Source organism: Stegodyphus dumicola, chromosome 5 (genome assembly GCF_044657685.1).
Source record: "Stegodyphus dumicola isolate Sdum_Otavi_A_Nest chromosome 5, ASM4465768v1".
NCBI classification, from domain to species: Eukaryota; Metazoa; Arthropoda; class Arachnida; order Araneae; family Eresidae; genus Stegodyphus; species Stegodyphus dumicola.
The window spans coordinates 201,029,707-201,045,005 of NC_140772.1; the positions used below are offsets into that span (position 1 = coordinate 201,029,707).

General features: G+C 31.4%; 1 protein-coding gene across 1 annotated transcript in view; it reads left to right on the top strand.

Moving 5' to 3' along the window:
* The window catches only part of LOC118202539 (Golgi to ER traffic protein 4 homolog), a 61,821-nt gene extending 47,013 nt beyond the window's left edge, over positions 1–14,808 (top strand). The window contains exons 7-9 of the mRNA XM_035374712.2: positions 3,013–3,088; positions 3,194–3,260; positions 11,787–14,808. Of these exons, the coding sequence (XP_035230603.1) occupies positions 3,013–3,088; positions 3,194–3,260; positions 11,787–11,908 (265 nt within the window). The 3' untranslated portion in view covers positions 11,909–14,808. The remainder of the gene's footprint in view (positions 1–3,012; positions 3,089–3,193; positions 3,261–11,786) is intronic.
* Positions 14,809–15,299: the final 491 nt, after the last annotated feature.

The following is a 15,299-nucleotide window of genomic DNA, read 5'->3' on the forward strand; positions in this document are numbered from 1 at the left end:
CTCAATTTCCTGTACACGTAGCGGAGGTGGAAAATCTCGGCCAGGTACATCACAAAGGGGGAAATTCTCGTCAACAGGTTCCGTCGCCAAATCCCTTGGCGAATAGTCCCTTTTCTTTGTAGCGGCGTAGAAAACAAACTGGTTTACATTACGTCTATGGAGCCTTTCCTTCTTTACATGTCCAAGCTGTTATTTGGATGTTCTTTAGTTATTTCGTTCAATTTGTGCTGAGTTGTGTGAGTGCACGTGCCTTTGGAAAATAGTTTTAGAAATTATCATCTTTTGTTATGTCTGCGAGAATGAAATACTCGTGTACGTTTCAAAAATCGTACAGTTGACTTTCCTTCCATTATTTCCTCAAGGAAATGTAATAAATTTGCGATGTGCACCGCCTGTCATTGCGATTTTTCGAATTCATAATGTGGAAGGGCGGATGTTCTCAAACATGTGCGAACACAAAAACACAAGGATAACATGAGTTGTTTTTTAAAAAAACGAAAACAAAGGACCAAAAAGTTATTAATGCAGAATGTCTGTTCTCTGCCTTTTTACTGGAGCACAACCTGCCACTGAATGCATCGGATCACGCTGCAGCTTTATTTAGAAAAATGTTTCCCGATAGTGAAATTGCTAAGAAATACTCAAGTGCAAGAACCAGAACAGGTGCAATTGTTAAAGAAATGGGTTTGAAAAATAAATCTTCAGTTATTGATTGCACAAAACAGCTCCGTTCTGCCTCTCTACGGATGGAAGCAATAATACCGATTCAAAACTGTATCCAATTGTTGTTTCTTTTTTTAATCCAGATTCTTCAGAAATTGAGGGCCCACCAGCGGCCGAGCGGTAAAAGTCGCTGAACACTGGTAGTTCGGTCCGAGGTTCGAATCCCGCGAACGGGCTGGCTGCATGGGTGTTTTCGTGGTTTTCCCCATGTGTAACGTGTATACGAGCCAGTTTCCCTTAGAAAGTCCTCCACAAAAGGCATCCCTCCTCTTAGGCAGATAGCCCTAGTGTGCTTTGCCATAATTAAATGCACCACACCACACTTCAGAAATTGAGTGCAGTTTACTTTCTGTCCCCATTTTAGAAGGACATTTGACAGGCTTTAATATACCACAGTTAATTATTAAACTTTAAAAGAAAATGCAGGCCCTCTGGATAATTGTTTAGCACTTGGTGCCGATAATGCACCAGTATTGGTAGACTTGAAGACTGGTGTTGCAGGCATCTTAAGAAAGGAAAATTCAGATTTGCAGATTATGAGGTGCACCTGTCACCTTTTAAATTTAGCAGCTGAAAAAGTGTCAACTTCTTTACCAATAAATGTGGATGAACACATTATTGATATTTTTTATTATCTTGAAAGGAGTTCTAAAATGGAAAACTGAAAGGTGCTGATGGAATTTTAAAATATAGTCAACTGTCTAGAATTGTGTTGGCCATCTTGACAGTTCCCCATAGTAGTGCAGAGTGTGAGAGGATTTTCAGTGTTGTTGCGTAAACGAGGACTAAATTTAGATCTAATATTAGTGATAACACATTAGAAAAACTTTTCTTAGCGAAAGCAGGCCTACGTGGCAATTGCAGTGAACAAAATTAGGAAGTTTCTTTCTCTAATTTTCTAAACTAAAATTCCCTCCTTTTTTTTTTTTTTTTTTTCCCTTAAACGATGCAAGTAATAAAAATGTTTTTTTTATGCATAAGGTATTTTTGTGTTGCTTGCATTTAAGAATTAGTTACTATTTAAAATTAATTCATTATTAAAAACCATATTTTTATCATTTAAAAAGTCTTTTTAACATTGTGAAAAATCTCCTGATTTTTAGTGTCATAGGTTGGCAAGTATGTGTTGCCTATTTTGCTCTCAGAAATTTTAATACAATGCATTTCACAATGTTTTTGAAGTATGGTAAAGGAATATTTCTCTCTGGGAACATGGCTATCAATCTAGAGTTTGTTTACATGTGACATTTTGAAAAAACAATAAATTTGAAAATAACAGATGATATTTCTGTATATATAAGTTGTTGCTAAAAATTTTTTATTCCAAAATATTTGCTTAAAAAAAATTCTTCGTTGAAATCATTTTAAAAATATGTAAACATCCTTTGTAGTAATTTCATAGTATATTTACAACCTAGATACATAGTGTGGTATTTTAGCAGAATTCAATTTAAAATACCGGGGGACACTAGAAACAGCAAACCTGGATCTGGCAGGATATTAAGGATTTACTGACTTGATGGCAACCTTAAAACCATATTAGTGTATTATGTCGAAAGGGCTTTTTGAAGTACTTCATAATGCAGAGTTGTTTAAATTATGAATAAAATTTTTAGATGATAATAAATTTATAATGTAATACAAGAAAGTAAAGGCATTTACTTAAACAAGTTATTTTAAGGATATTTATAATTTTGAATCAAAAGAAGACTTTAAAGATATTAGCTTTTTAAATATAAATGCAGCTAAGTTGATTTATTTTATTTATATTCAATTATATTTTATTTGATAATAAAAATCACTTGCAAATTCACTTATTTCAATTTCTTTTAGGCACTGAACTACTTTTTAGTGTAGAATGAAATGTACAATTCTTGGAAGCGTTCTGATTAGCTAGTGGTTCAGATAGCATATTAAGGTTGTGAGGTGTGAAATGATTTAGGATATTAGTATTTTTAGATATTAATATATATTTAGATTTTTAATTCATACAGAGATGCTCAGAATTTCCAGAGTTGATTAACTGGATTGCTACATGTAGATATAAGTTTAAAATATACTGAACAAAAAATATTGGGGTGGCATATATATCTACACGTATATATGGAATTCTGCATTTTCAAAAGTGAAAAGCATCAATCTTGAATATTAAAATTTGGGAATGTAATGAACATATACGTAAAGTATTTGCATTTCTTACATGTAATATCTGTTCACTTTTTCAAGTGCAGTGTGTGTTTAAAAAAAAAAGTTTCATACTTCCTCATTTATATTAATCTAATATTATAGGGAAAAACTGGCTTATTTTCGCACTTTAATTGAACAATATCAGCCTTCCTTGAAAAGGGATCCTTCTTATTCTGAGGTAATTATTTAATAAATTTGAAAAGTAATTATTTAATAACTTGCAAAATACTTTTCAACTAATTTTTTATCAACTTGTATAATGACTGTAATGTAATATTTTCAGTATGTTGAACGGATTGGGCAGTTATTTTTTGGTCTCTCCCCTCCACCAAAACAGCAAGGCTTATTTGGTATTGATTTTTCAGTTTTTATAATAAAATAATTTTCAGTTGAAGTAATTTATTAATGTTAATCAAATTTCATCTAGAATGCATGTAGGATGTCTCCTAGCAAAAGCATTGGATTAAGATGTCTACAAAAATACTTTTATTTTTAGAAAATGGAAAATGTTTTTATGTACTTACAACAAGCATAAGTTCCAATTTAAGAATGCTGAGTTTGGTTTGACATGGCAAGACTGTCATTTTATCATTGGCAGTGTATTTTTCTTTGACTTGGAGGTGCAACATTTAAAGTAAATTTTGACTGTGAAAATCTCATTGCAGGAATGATAAATGTGTTTCATAGATTATTAGGAAGCTTCATACAGTCTTTGGATGTGAAAATGTGCCGAATGGAACAGCAAACTGCAGACTGATAAAGAAATTTGAGGATATAGGTTCAACAGCAGATATTGAATCATCATACTCTTGATCCAGCCAGTTTATTGAAAACAGCGCTACCATGCATGACAATGTTATTGCAAGTCTCAGATAATCCAAAGTTGAAGAGTAAAAGAACTTAAGAGTGAAACTGAATATGTTATTAATCAGTAACCTCATTCACTTCGATAGGGAGATATGTGAAAAAGTGATTATGTATTTCATCAGAGAGTACAGTGCTGTAGAATGAGTTGTGGAGGACATGTGTCAGATATTGTTTTTTATTCTTAAATCAGAATATTTACCTGTTTGTAAAAATATTTTCCATTTTTTAACATATATTATTTTGTTGGGCATACAGAATCCGGTACTTTTATTGAAACACCTTTTATATTATAGATCTTATGAAGCGTGCAGACATAACCAAGCATTTGAATTTCGTTTTACATTTTATATGAAGGTTTCGTTTACAGGAAGTATCTTCAAATAATAACTATTCTGTTTTTATATAATATGCTTTTATATAATATGTTTTTATATAATATGTTTCTGTAATAATATGCTTTCATTTGACTTTTTGTAAAGATGTTATTTTATATAATAAGTGCTTTACAGTATATGCAACCGGTGATCTGTGAAGGAAAGCATTGTTATTATAATGCAGTTCGTATTTGAGATTTTGATAATATGTACATTTTATTTGTTTTTGAATCTATTTTATAACATATATTTCTATAGCTGAATGTCGTAGTGATGAGGAAGGATTATAACTCATGAATAAAGTATTCAGAATAATTATTATAGCTTTTTGTGCATTCAAGATTTCAGTTTCTTGTAGAGCCATATTTGCTCAACACTAGGACAAAATTTCATAAATATTCAGTTCATAACTATAAGATCATAACCAAATATTCATATACTAAGATTATTGTAATCAAATGATCATTATCATGGAGCAAATCCATGTTATCTTGTTCAGGCCATTTTTTGCAAATGCTGTGAAAACTCAAATAATATCTTTTATTATCAGTCTGGCTAATTTGTAGGAATTCTGATATATGACTCAATGACATTTGAAGAAAATAATTAACATAACCTTAATTTTTAACCTAGGTCTTTTTGGTTTTGCTTTACCTTTCAAGCTTTATTCATTTAATTGTTGAGTAACTTCTTTGTCTTAAATCATAGATCCAGATTTCACCTATACAAATACATATTAAGGAAGACTGGCCTTGAGAAAGCAACTGCAGGGCCAATTAATATTGTTTTTGGAAAAAAAAATTAGGCATTTGAAACTTAAGAAGTGATACTCTGAAAGCCTAAAAAAGTCTTTCAAAATTGCTTGGCAGAAATCAGTTTCAGAGAAATTGTTCAATAATACTTATAGTTATTAAAGAATGATGGTTAAATCTCTGACTTGATCAGTATATTGTTTATTAATTTATATGGATGGTCTACTAGTGCTTAGTTCTTATTTGACATGGTCCTTGCTCTCTTTAAACATCTTGCATTCCTTAACACTTTGCGGGCCGCGCATTTATTGAAGTGCCGTTACGTTGCCGCCGTTTCACGCAGGTTCTACTGCTCGCCAACGGTGATATTTACGCAATTTTTCGAAACATAAGCATTTGGTATATACTTATTATTAAAGAAAGCACTAAAATAACTGTTACACTATTTTTATTCCATTTTGTTCCAGTTATATTTTTTAGTTTGTACTAAAACGTTTTATTTAAAAAAATTAGCTCCTAGGATCCATAGATCTTTTTAGTATGAGAATACTGAAAACATTTTCCAACATGCAGAGAAACTTTGCAGGAAGAACATATGTATGCAGTGGAACTTCTTTTCTTGGTGGCAGTGCAGACTTGGCATCAACACCACCTGCCCTTGGCAGGTTTTGAATTCTCTTATTACCACTAATACGTGTTATTCTATGTTTTCTCATGTCCGCAGTAAGTCTGCCTGGTGGATCAAACCTCGGCGATCTTTTATAACATTGAGCAGCCGATCTTGATTGTTTCTCTGCTTCATTCCCATTAATCCATGCTAGTGCAAGGTTTAGTAAAAATTGTTTGAATCTAATAGGATTTTCAGAATTTTTTATGTATATCTGGAACACGTTGAGTAATGCACAGTTTATGAGATATAAAGCCTTTTTTTTTTTTTTTTTTTTTTTGCAAAGTATGGAATAACATGGAGGTATTGATCGGCGTGATCAACACCTTTCATAAATTTATTATTCTCTTGTATGCAGATTGGTTTAATGCACTTCTTTTTGGTTCTTTTACTCACACATTCGACCATGTCTGCTGAATGTATCGTAGAAATCACCATTATCAATTTTTTGGCCGAATTCCATTTTTGTACCATAATTTTCCCTTTTCTATGAAATTCCAGTGACTTATTTTTCAATGTAGCAGATTTTAAACAATTTGGCATTCCTCTGTTTACTGTAATTGTGCCACAGATGTTTGTTTCATGCTTTAGTAACTCCTCTGCAATATATACATCGTGCCATAAATTAAATATGGCGATAGCACGGACAATATTGTCGCAATTAGTGATTTTCCTTGCTCGCAATATATTTCTAAATTGCATATACAACCAGATGTCGCCTCACACACCAAACGGACTAAAATTCCTTATTTTATAATTTTCGCAGGATTATATGTACGAAAAGATAGCCTGCCCCTCCATGGAATGATACCTTCATCCAGCAGTAATTCTTTCTCGGGTTTATAAATTTTTTTAAACTTTTCTACCAGGTATGATTAACTGGTTTTATTTTATCAAGCCTTTCTTGGCATTGCTCATTATTACAGAAGTGTCAATACTTCCATAACTGCCGAAATCACTTCCTTGGCATAGTATTCGCAAAAATAGGTGTATGTAATCCAGGTTGAGTAGACCAATAATCGTCTTTTTCTGGTTTTCTTACTATTCCCATTACAATAACAAGCCCCAAAAGTTTTTTCATTTCTACAACATTTGTATCAATCTAAGCTTTACTCTTTGATGATGTATTGTTGTTGTCATTATTCTGCTGATTATGATATAAGTTTGTTTGTGGGGCAAACAAATTAAATAAATCGTCCCCAATGAACAATTCTACAGTTGATAATATATCTGGTGTGTATGGTACTTGTAACCCAAACCGTTCCAAACAAGCATGAAAGTTAGGTTTAAAATCAACTTCTGACCAATCATTTGCCACAGAATTCTCTTCATCACTTTCAGATTCACTAATTATTGGTCTTCCCTTATTTTTGAATCGTCTCACAATTATATCGCTCCCACTGTTCGAATCACTTTCACTATCAAAGCAGTTATCCTCTTCTGATAACAGATCAGCATATATTTCCTCATCGAAGAGCATTTAAGGATATCTTTAAATCTAATGTAAGTTTCTGATATTTGAAGGCAGGGAAAGACAGTCTCAAACTAACAAAACAAGCGTCCACGAAAAAAGATTTCAATAATAGACAGTCTGTTGAATTGGGAGAGGAAAACAGTTGAAACCAATGTTTCCTGATCATCAAATGTTTTGCTATAGTATGTCTATCTATACAAGCGTCGATGTGAAGCATCGTCGTTGGGGAAAATAAGTCACACGTACGTGACAGCGGCTGATAATCGTTGGCGAGCAAAAGTCATGCCAGCGTGACAGCGGCCCGCAAAGTGTTAACTTACTTTTGATAAAGTTTTGTTCTGAAAAATATTTTACAACATTTAAATGTGTTTGTAGAAGAAATTCCAGTGTGAAAACAAAATTTAATGAATGTTCTCTGTCCCTCGGCTCACTTTTTGTGAGTACTGTGTGGCAATCCCGCAGTACTCTAGCCCTTCAGGGGATCATAATCTTGGTGAGATGGGTGTCACAATCCTGGAGCCCCTGTAATCTATCCTCTTTTATGTCTCCCACCATAGTTGTAATGTTTTTCTTCCTCTTTTATGTCTCCCATCATAGTTGTAATTTTTTCCTTCCCTTCTGCCTTGTGGTTTTCCTCTTTGGTGGTTGGAGCCTGTCGTGAAAAGCTGTTACAGCTCTTGTCTCTAGTTTTTGAGTGGTAAGAAAACTCTCCACATATTTGTCATGCCTGGAGACCTGTGTCGTTGGGAAGGAGAGTTTGAGTAATTGAGGGTGAGGTACTGTCCTCAATACACTGCCTTGGCCTCTGCTTCAGTTAAACAGGAGACACTTAATTGTCCTCGCTGATATCAATAGCCTGGTTTCCCGACTCTAGTGTAGGTGGCTTTGGGAATAGCTCTCAGGAGTACCTGCTTCAGTTTCTATATAGGTCTGGCTAGCCCTAACACAAGAATTTGGGTTCCCTTGTAGGATTCCTTGGTGTGAGGGGCGGTCGGACCCAAATCTTATTTCTTTTTCTTACGGCATTAAATATATCAGTTCATATGATTACACATCCTGAAGTCAAGTCCAGCAAAACACTTGTTCTTCAAAAAACTCTAAAAAAGATGTGCACCAATGCAATTGTTAAATAATAAAAAAAATTGTCCACGTTTCCTAGTTGCATCTAGCACTTCAGATGAAATTTATGTCTCCTTTATTAATAAATAAATGCATTAATTCTTGTGTTGGTGAGCCTAGAAATATAAAGTATCTTCATTCTGGAGATATGCTTATTGAAATGATTTCAGCTACACGGTCTGCTTCCTTACTTCAAATAACGGATCTTGAGAAAACTGCTGTAACTGTAACTGCACATAATATGTTGAAATTTTTGGCAGGGTGTCACATCAGAAATCAATCTTTTGTTTGTCAGGGTGTCACCTCAGAATTTTTATTTTGTCCCTTTGCATCTTATTATTTCCCAGAAGAAGAAATTGTCTCTGAGCTTGATCATCAAAATATATGTGATGCTAGGTGAATTAAGATGCAAAAGGATGGCCAGTTGATTGACAAAAAAACTTGTGATAATGACTTTCAACATGCCTGATCTGCCAAAGAATATGAAGGCTGGAATATTAATTCTCATGTAAGATCCTATATTGCAAACCCAATGTGATGTTTCCAATGACAGCATTTTGTCCGTTCCACTATGTCTTGTTGTGGAAACCTGACAGTGCCCAATGCTTGAAAGTTGGTCACAAATAGTGAAAATTGCACCACTGTGAATAAACTGCAAGTCTGAACACCCATCATTTTCTTGCTCTAGCCCAAAATGGAAATCTGAGAAAGAGGTTCAGGTGATTTGTCATCAGAGCAATGACAAGGAATGTATATGATGAAATCGGAAGGACAGTTGAAAATTCACAACTACAATTAAATAACTCTTTCATTAGTGCTGTAAAATCAACCAGGCCTATTGCTACTCAAACCTCTCTTAGCATACCTGAAGTCCCACCATCAAATATTGAAATAATTTAATTTGATTCAATTTTATTTTGTTCCTTTGCATCTTGTTATTTCAGTGCCATGTATTTTAAATGTATTTCATGTTGTTTTTTAATACATCTAAATCTTATTGTTAATTTTAGCTTTCATCATTGTATTATTTCTGTTCATTTTGTGACTATGCTGCTGTTTTAAACTTAATTATCTAATATGTATGCTCGTATCTTATTTGTGTATGGAAGTATGAAACCTGTATTTGTTATATATAACCTTTAAAGTTTTGCACCAGAAATCCACTACCACTGGATGTTCTTTGCTCAGTTATATTGTCATTTTAGGAAATTGCTGAAGCAGAAATTCTTTAAATACATTAAAAAAAACTTTGCAAATGACAAAAGAAAACGAAATATAATGCCAATGAAAGTTTAAGGGCTTCTGAAAAATACATTGCAACTAATTTCTAGCATGTGTGTTTTTTAAATGAATCATTCCTGATAATTTTTAGTTATAGCAATAATGTAAAGCAGCTGAAGAAATTTTATTTTTATATTTTAAATCAAAAAATTGTTATGAAAAGTAGTTTTTTCCTTGAGGGCCATGTGGCAGAGAAATTTTCCTTTTCTGATGATGCAGTAAAGTAAAAAAATAATATTCTTGTATACTTAAGGGGAGAAAGTGTAATTTACTCATAAAAATAAAAAAAACAGAAAATCAGCATGATGTGTATTTTGAAGGCTAAGAAGAAGTAATTGGCAGTAATTATGCATATATCATAAGAAATGTTCTTGTGAAAGCTGAATGTGTGTTAAGATCAGTATGATGATTTTGCTTTACAGTTTAACTCGTAACAGGGGACTTGTGGTCTGACGGACCGTGCCACATGTTTCTCCCATCACCCCTATTGCATGCTTTGTCCAAGTGAATGGATTCTTCCCCTAGCTTCACGTTTCATGACCTTCTTTCTGACCCCTTCTTATCAGAATGCTTTGGCAAGTGTATCTGTTGAAATTCTTCTAGAGCGATCTGTAAAACCTCACCTCCCTCTCAGTGTTACAATTTTCGGCAGTAGTGAACACATGGCTCTGAAGTTAGGTCCGCGGAGATTCATTTATCCTTCTGATCCACATTATGCAGAAGAACTGAAAAAAATTCTAGTCGAAGTTGGAAGTAATTTTAGTGAAGAAGATGACTGTGAAGAAAATTTCTGCGAAAAAGGCGAGCAGTGGTTTTGATGTCGTCATTGCATCATTCGATAGAAACAGACTCGGAAACACAGAAACCTGAAATAATTGGTTTTTATAACAGAACCAAAGGTGGTGTTGATGCTTTAGATGAAAAATGTTCTGTCCATTCCTGTAGTAGGAGAACAACGCGTTGGCCTATGGCTCTTTTCTACCGGTTAATAGATATGAGTACAATAAATGCATACATTTTGCACCAAGGTTATAACCAAAACCCTGTTATGACCAGAATAGTGTTTTCGAAAGAATTAGCGAGAGAATTAGTCCAACCACTACTACACATGAGAGGGAAAAATCCAAGAATAAATCGAGAATTGCACCTGACGATAAAGCAGATTTTAGGAGAAGAAGCTGAGTCTAAGGATGTGGAGCAGTGCACAAAAGAAGCAAAATTAAAATCAAGGAAAACATGTCGTCTGTGCCCCCCGAGCAAGAAAAGAAAGACAGTATATTTATGTTTATCTTGCCAAGACCCTGTTTGTTTGGAATGCATGCAAAAGTTATGCAATGAATATGCTAAAGAAGATGAAAACTAAATTGTTCACTATCAGAAAAGCAGTGAGATACTGATATTTTAGGTCCTGTCAAAATTTTTCTGTATTGTGCTACATACAATTTTCTGCGGTTAAAATTTGCTTTGAATATTAACTAATATAGATAAAATAGTTAATTCAAAATAGATGCATTCTTATTTTTAGTTTTATAGAATTTAGTGCAGCATATGATTTTCATCGAAAAATTTGAGGCTATGGGGAAATTTTCTGGGAAAACTTTAATTTCACTTTAAAGTGTAAAAACATATTTTCTTTTCAGAGTAAAATGTTCAATGATATTTTAATTAGATGATTTTTAAAAATTTATTATAATGCGCGGTCTCTGAGACCGCACGATCCCTGTTATGTTCAACTTTTTCACCTCCCCTGTTACGGGTTAAGTAAATAAATCACTAATGGTGGAATAAACTTGCTTATCTAAGTTATAAAGCAGTGAAATGATGAGTATGAGGTTAAAGATTGTTTCTTTTTACTTAGTAAATGCTCTTCAATTTTGACATATGCTATTTTGATGAGGTAAATTGTCTGATTTTATATATGTACTTATTGCAGTACCCAAAGAGAATGTATTATTTTATATAAGAAATTAGGAATTTTACTGATTTATAAATGTTAAACAAAACTGTCTGTTCTTAAAATTGTTAAATTTTAAGCATAACTGTTTGTATGGAAAATTGCAAGTTAAATTTATTTTTATTGCATGTATGTGAACTTGACATTCATTTATGATCATTAATATTAAATGACAAGTTGAAGGAAATTTTATTATTGCAGAATGTTATTTTTTTAAATTTAAGATTTTGTCTTTATTTTTAAATTTGTTTTGTATTTGTGTTAGTAATTTTTCATTATTCTTTCTATATTGTTATTGAATGATTAACTTTGCATAAATATATATTATAATGATTTGTCAATTTTTTAACCATATTCGTAATTAAAACATGATAATATTTTTGACTAGGTAACTTGTTACAATCATTATTGGGTGGCTTAGATGACAACTTCAGTGAAGAACCAGCAGAACCTGTAGCTGGCTGTTCTAAAGGAGAAACATACAAGATACAGCAAGAGGATTTAGACTAATATTTTAAAATAGTTTGTTAAATTCTGAAGTAGAAGAATTTTTTGTAAAAAAAGTAACTATATCAATTTAATTTCCTGAAGAACTATATAGTTTTATTGAGCATTACTAAAATATTAAAATAATTAGCTTAATTTAAGAAGACATTCTTTTTCAAGTCAAAATATATTTTTTTATTTGCTTTATTCGTTTCACACTGCTCTTCTCAAATGAGTTTCAAGGCACAAAATTATTTGGCAAATTTATGGTTAAATGTACTTAAAGCATGGAAATAAACCAATTTCAGATACTGTGCATCATTGTATTTAAAATGAGAGAATGACTTTATTTTTCATATTATGATGAACTATTTTACACCTGTACATAGCAAAAACTTTTCTTTTCTCTTTAGAGACTTAAAAATGAATTTGCTTTGGTTTAGTATTACTTTTATACATTTTAAAATCTCCTGTTATAAATCTCGAAGTATGTCCCATACTTATTACACTTTCACACTTTTTTTTTAAATACATTTTTGAAGGTTATGTCTATTTATATTGCTTTTATTTTTAAAAATGAAGAACGTGCAATGTTCCTGTACTTTTTTAATTGTAAACCAGAACTTCCATTGCTCATTTATATGCAGTTACTATTCTAATTAAAATGGGATCCACTCAAATTTTATTCATAATTTATATTTAATATATCATACTTTCATAAAATGATATGACATTGTGAATGCAGTTGACTCCTGATGTACATTTTCAACAGCAGGCTATTAACAGTTAAACTTTCATGAAGCAAAGAATTACATGTGGGTATGCTTGCAACTTTAAAACCCTGCATAATTTAAAGGTCAACTGTATATTAACATTTTGACATATTTTGTTCATTGTTTCATGCATTCAAAGCTGGAATAAAGCCAATAGTGCTTCGAAAGTGTATTTTTAGAATAAAAGTAATTATTGTATTTTCTTTTAAATGTTGTTATATGACTGAAAATTCATCAGTAGGTAAAATGCTCAATTTTTTGATAAATACAGTCACAGAACTTTTTTTTTTTTTTTTTTTTTTTTAAATTTTTGAAGTGAAGAATTTATATTACTGCATTTGCCTCACTTAACATTGTTCCTGTGAACAATTTTACTTACTAGAGTTCATCCTTTGATAAATAAATGCTTAAAGATTAAAATTATTGGATAAAAATGTTTCTTTTCCCATTCTTTAAAAGAGTTATTCATTGAAAGAAAGTTTAATTAAATAAATTTAAAGCAATAATAGAGTATACATAGATTTATTTTATTCATTGTTCTTCACAGGAAATCAAATACATATCTCTGAATGTATTAATTTTCTTTTCATATTAGGTAATGTTAGGTGCATTGACATATTGATTATTTCTAGCAATGAATTTCATAAAGTAAAATTGATACCCCCCTTTACTGCTAAGCAATGCAAGAGTACTTGCTTCATAAAAGATTTCATTTGTGGCATTTTTATGAAGTAAGCCACTGTTTGAAAAGAAATATTTAAAAGAGTGGCTAATAACGATCAATTTTAGGAAAGCAACATGCATGGGCATTGCTTTCATGTGTACTATCAAAATTCCTGCTATATATATAAAACTTTTAGTGGCCTATCTTGATTACCAAAGCAAGTAAAAATTCTGTTTATGCAGTAGTGGCATAGCACTAAAGTGCCCATGCCTTTATGAAAGTTGCTTTGTTTGAGTTAGAAACAGATTTTCAGAAAGAATGAAAGATAAACCCTTATATAGGTGTGCCTGTTTTTCCAAACAGTGGCTGATTTGCATTTAGGTGCCAGCATCACTGTGAAGGTTCTGGCACTACTGCCAGACGTGCAGAATTGATTTGAATAAGAGTGCATAGTAGAAATTTTTGTGAAGATTGCATTCATGCAATTCAGTGATTATTTACACCCACAATATTGCAAAAATTTATATGTGGCCTAGCCATGTTAAAGTAAGATGACAGATATCAGGAAACTGATCGCTCATTTTTTATAATTAATGATTAAATTATTTCAGTTGCAGTATTTGAAAGAATGAAATTTCAATGAGTTAAAGGTGTGCTAGTTGCTCTGTTAGACATAATATTGTATGTATTTGTATATCTATGTATATACATTTTGTATCATGCCAAGATATAAATTTGAAAAATAATAACCTCTTCTAAAACAAAAAAAATCTGAGTCTTTTTTTCCCAATTGTAGTTTTGTGGTTTACTTTTCTTTTTATGTGTATGTAATTTGTGTTTTAATATTATGTAATTTTATTTGTAACCATTTTTTTATTCTGAATCAAAAAATTGAATAATTGAAATGTTTGAAATCTGTTTTCAAGAATATTTTAAAATTTTAAATTAATTCTAGCACTACTGCAGTAGGTTTCATCAGAAAACTTAATAAGCATATTTTTTTTAAATAAAATGTAAATTAATTTGATGTTTGAATGCTATTACATTGTATATATTTTAGATATGTATATCAATATATTGAAAAAAATGCCTTCTGGCTATAATCTACAATTTTACATATTTTATAGCCTTCCTGTAAAATTCTAGCTGCTTTTTATTGATTTTCCTGCATTTGTTAAATTGTTATCTTTCAGATTTAAATATATTTCTGTAAATTTAAATTTATTTTATACTTATTTATCATTGTGTTCAATATGTGTATTTATTTTTGAATATGTTTTTTCATAAGATGTAAATTAGAAATATTTTGTTTATACTAAATCAGTGGTATCTGAAAATTAGTTTCTGGAATATTCTAAAGCTAGATCTGCAAATAAACTAATTTTTACTATTTTAGACTATTAATAATGTATCTTTTTCAAGAAACTATGTAAGTATGGTGTATTAAATATGTAATTAATAAGAAATAAAGTTATGGTTATTTCTAATTGTTGCATTTTCTTAAGAAGTGGAACAACTCTTAAATGAGTGTTATTTCTTGTATAATGTTTAATCATTATAAGTAATTGTAAGTTAATAATTTTTTTGGCCATTTTATGTTAGAATCCTGCTGAACAAAATTTTGTATCATTTAAAAGAAGGGAAAAAAAAAAAAAAAAAAAAAAAAAAGCAATTAAGATTACATACTTTATTAATGTATTCGTACTGGCAATTGAAACGACTTATTAACAACAATCATAGTAGTAGCTATAAATGGAGTTACCACAATAGAATCACATGAGCATAAATGCGGCACAACTCTGCAAAATTTGCATAGCCGTATCTGTCCCTAATTTGGTGGCACTTCAATGCATATTATCTACAATAAAATATTTTAGAAATAAAATATACTCATGATGATCTAAAATATTTATCTTGCAGAAATCATGCATACATTTTCATAAAACTGGCAATAGCGATGCAAGCATTTACCAAAGTG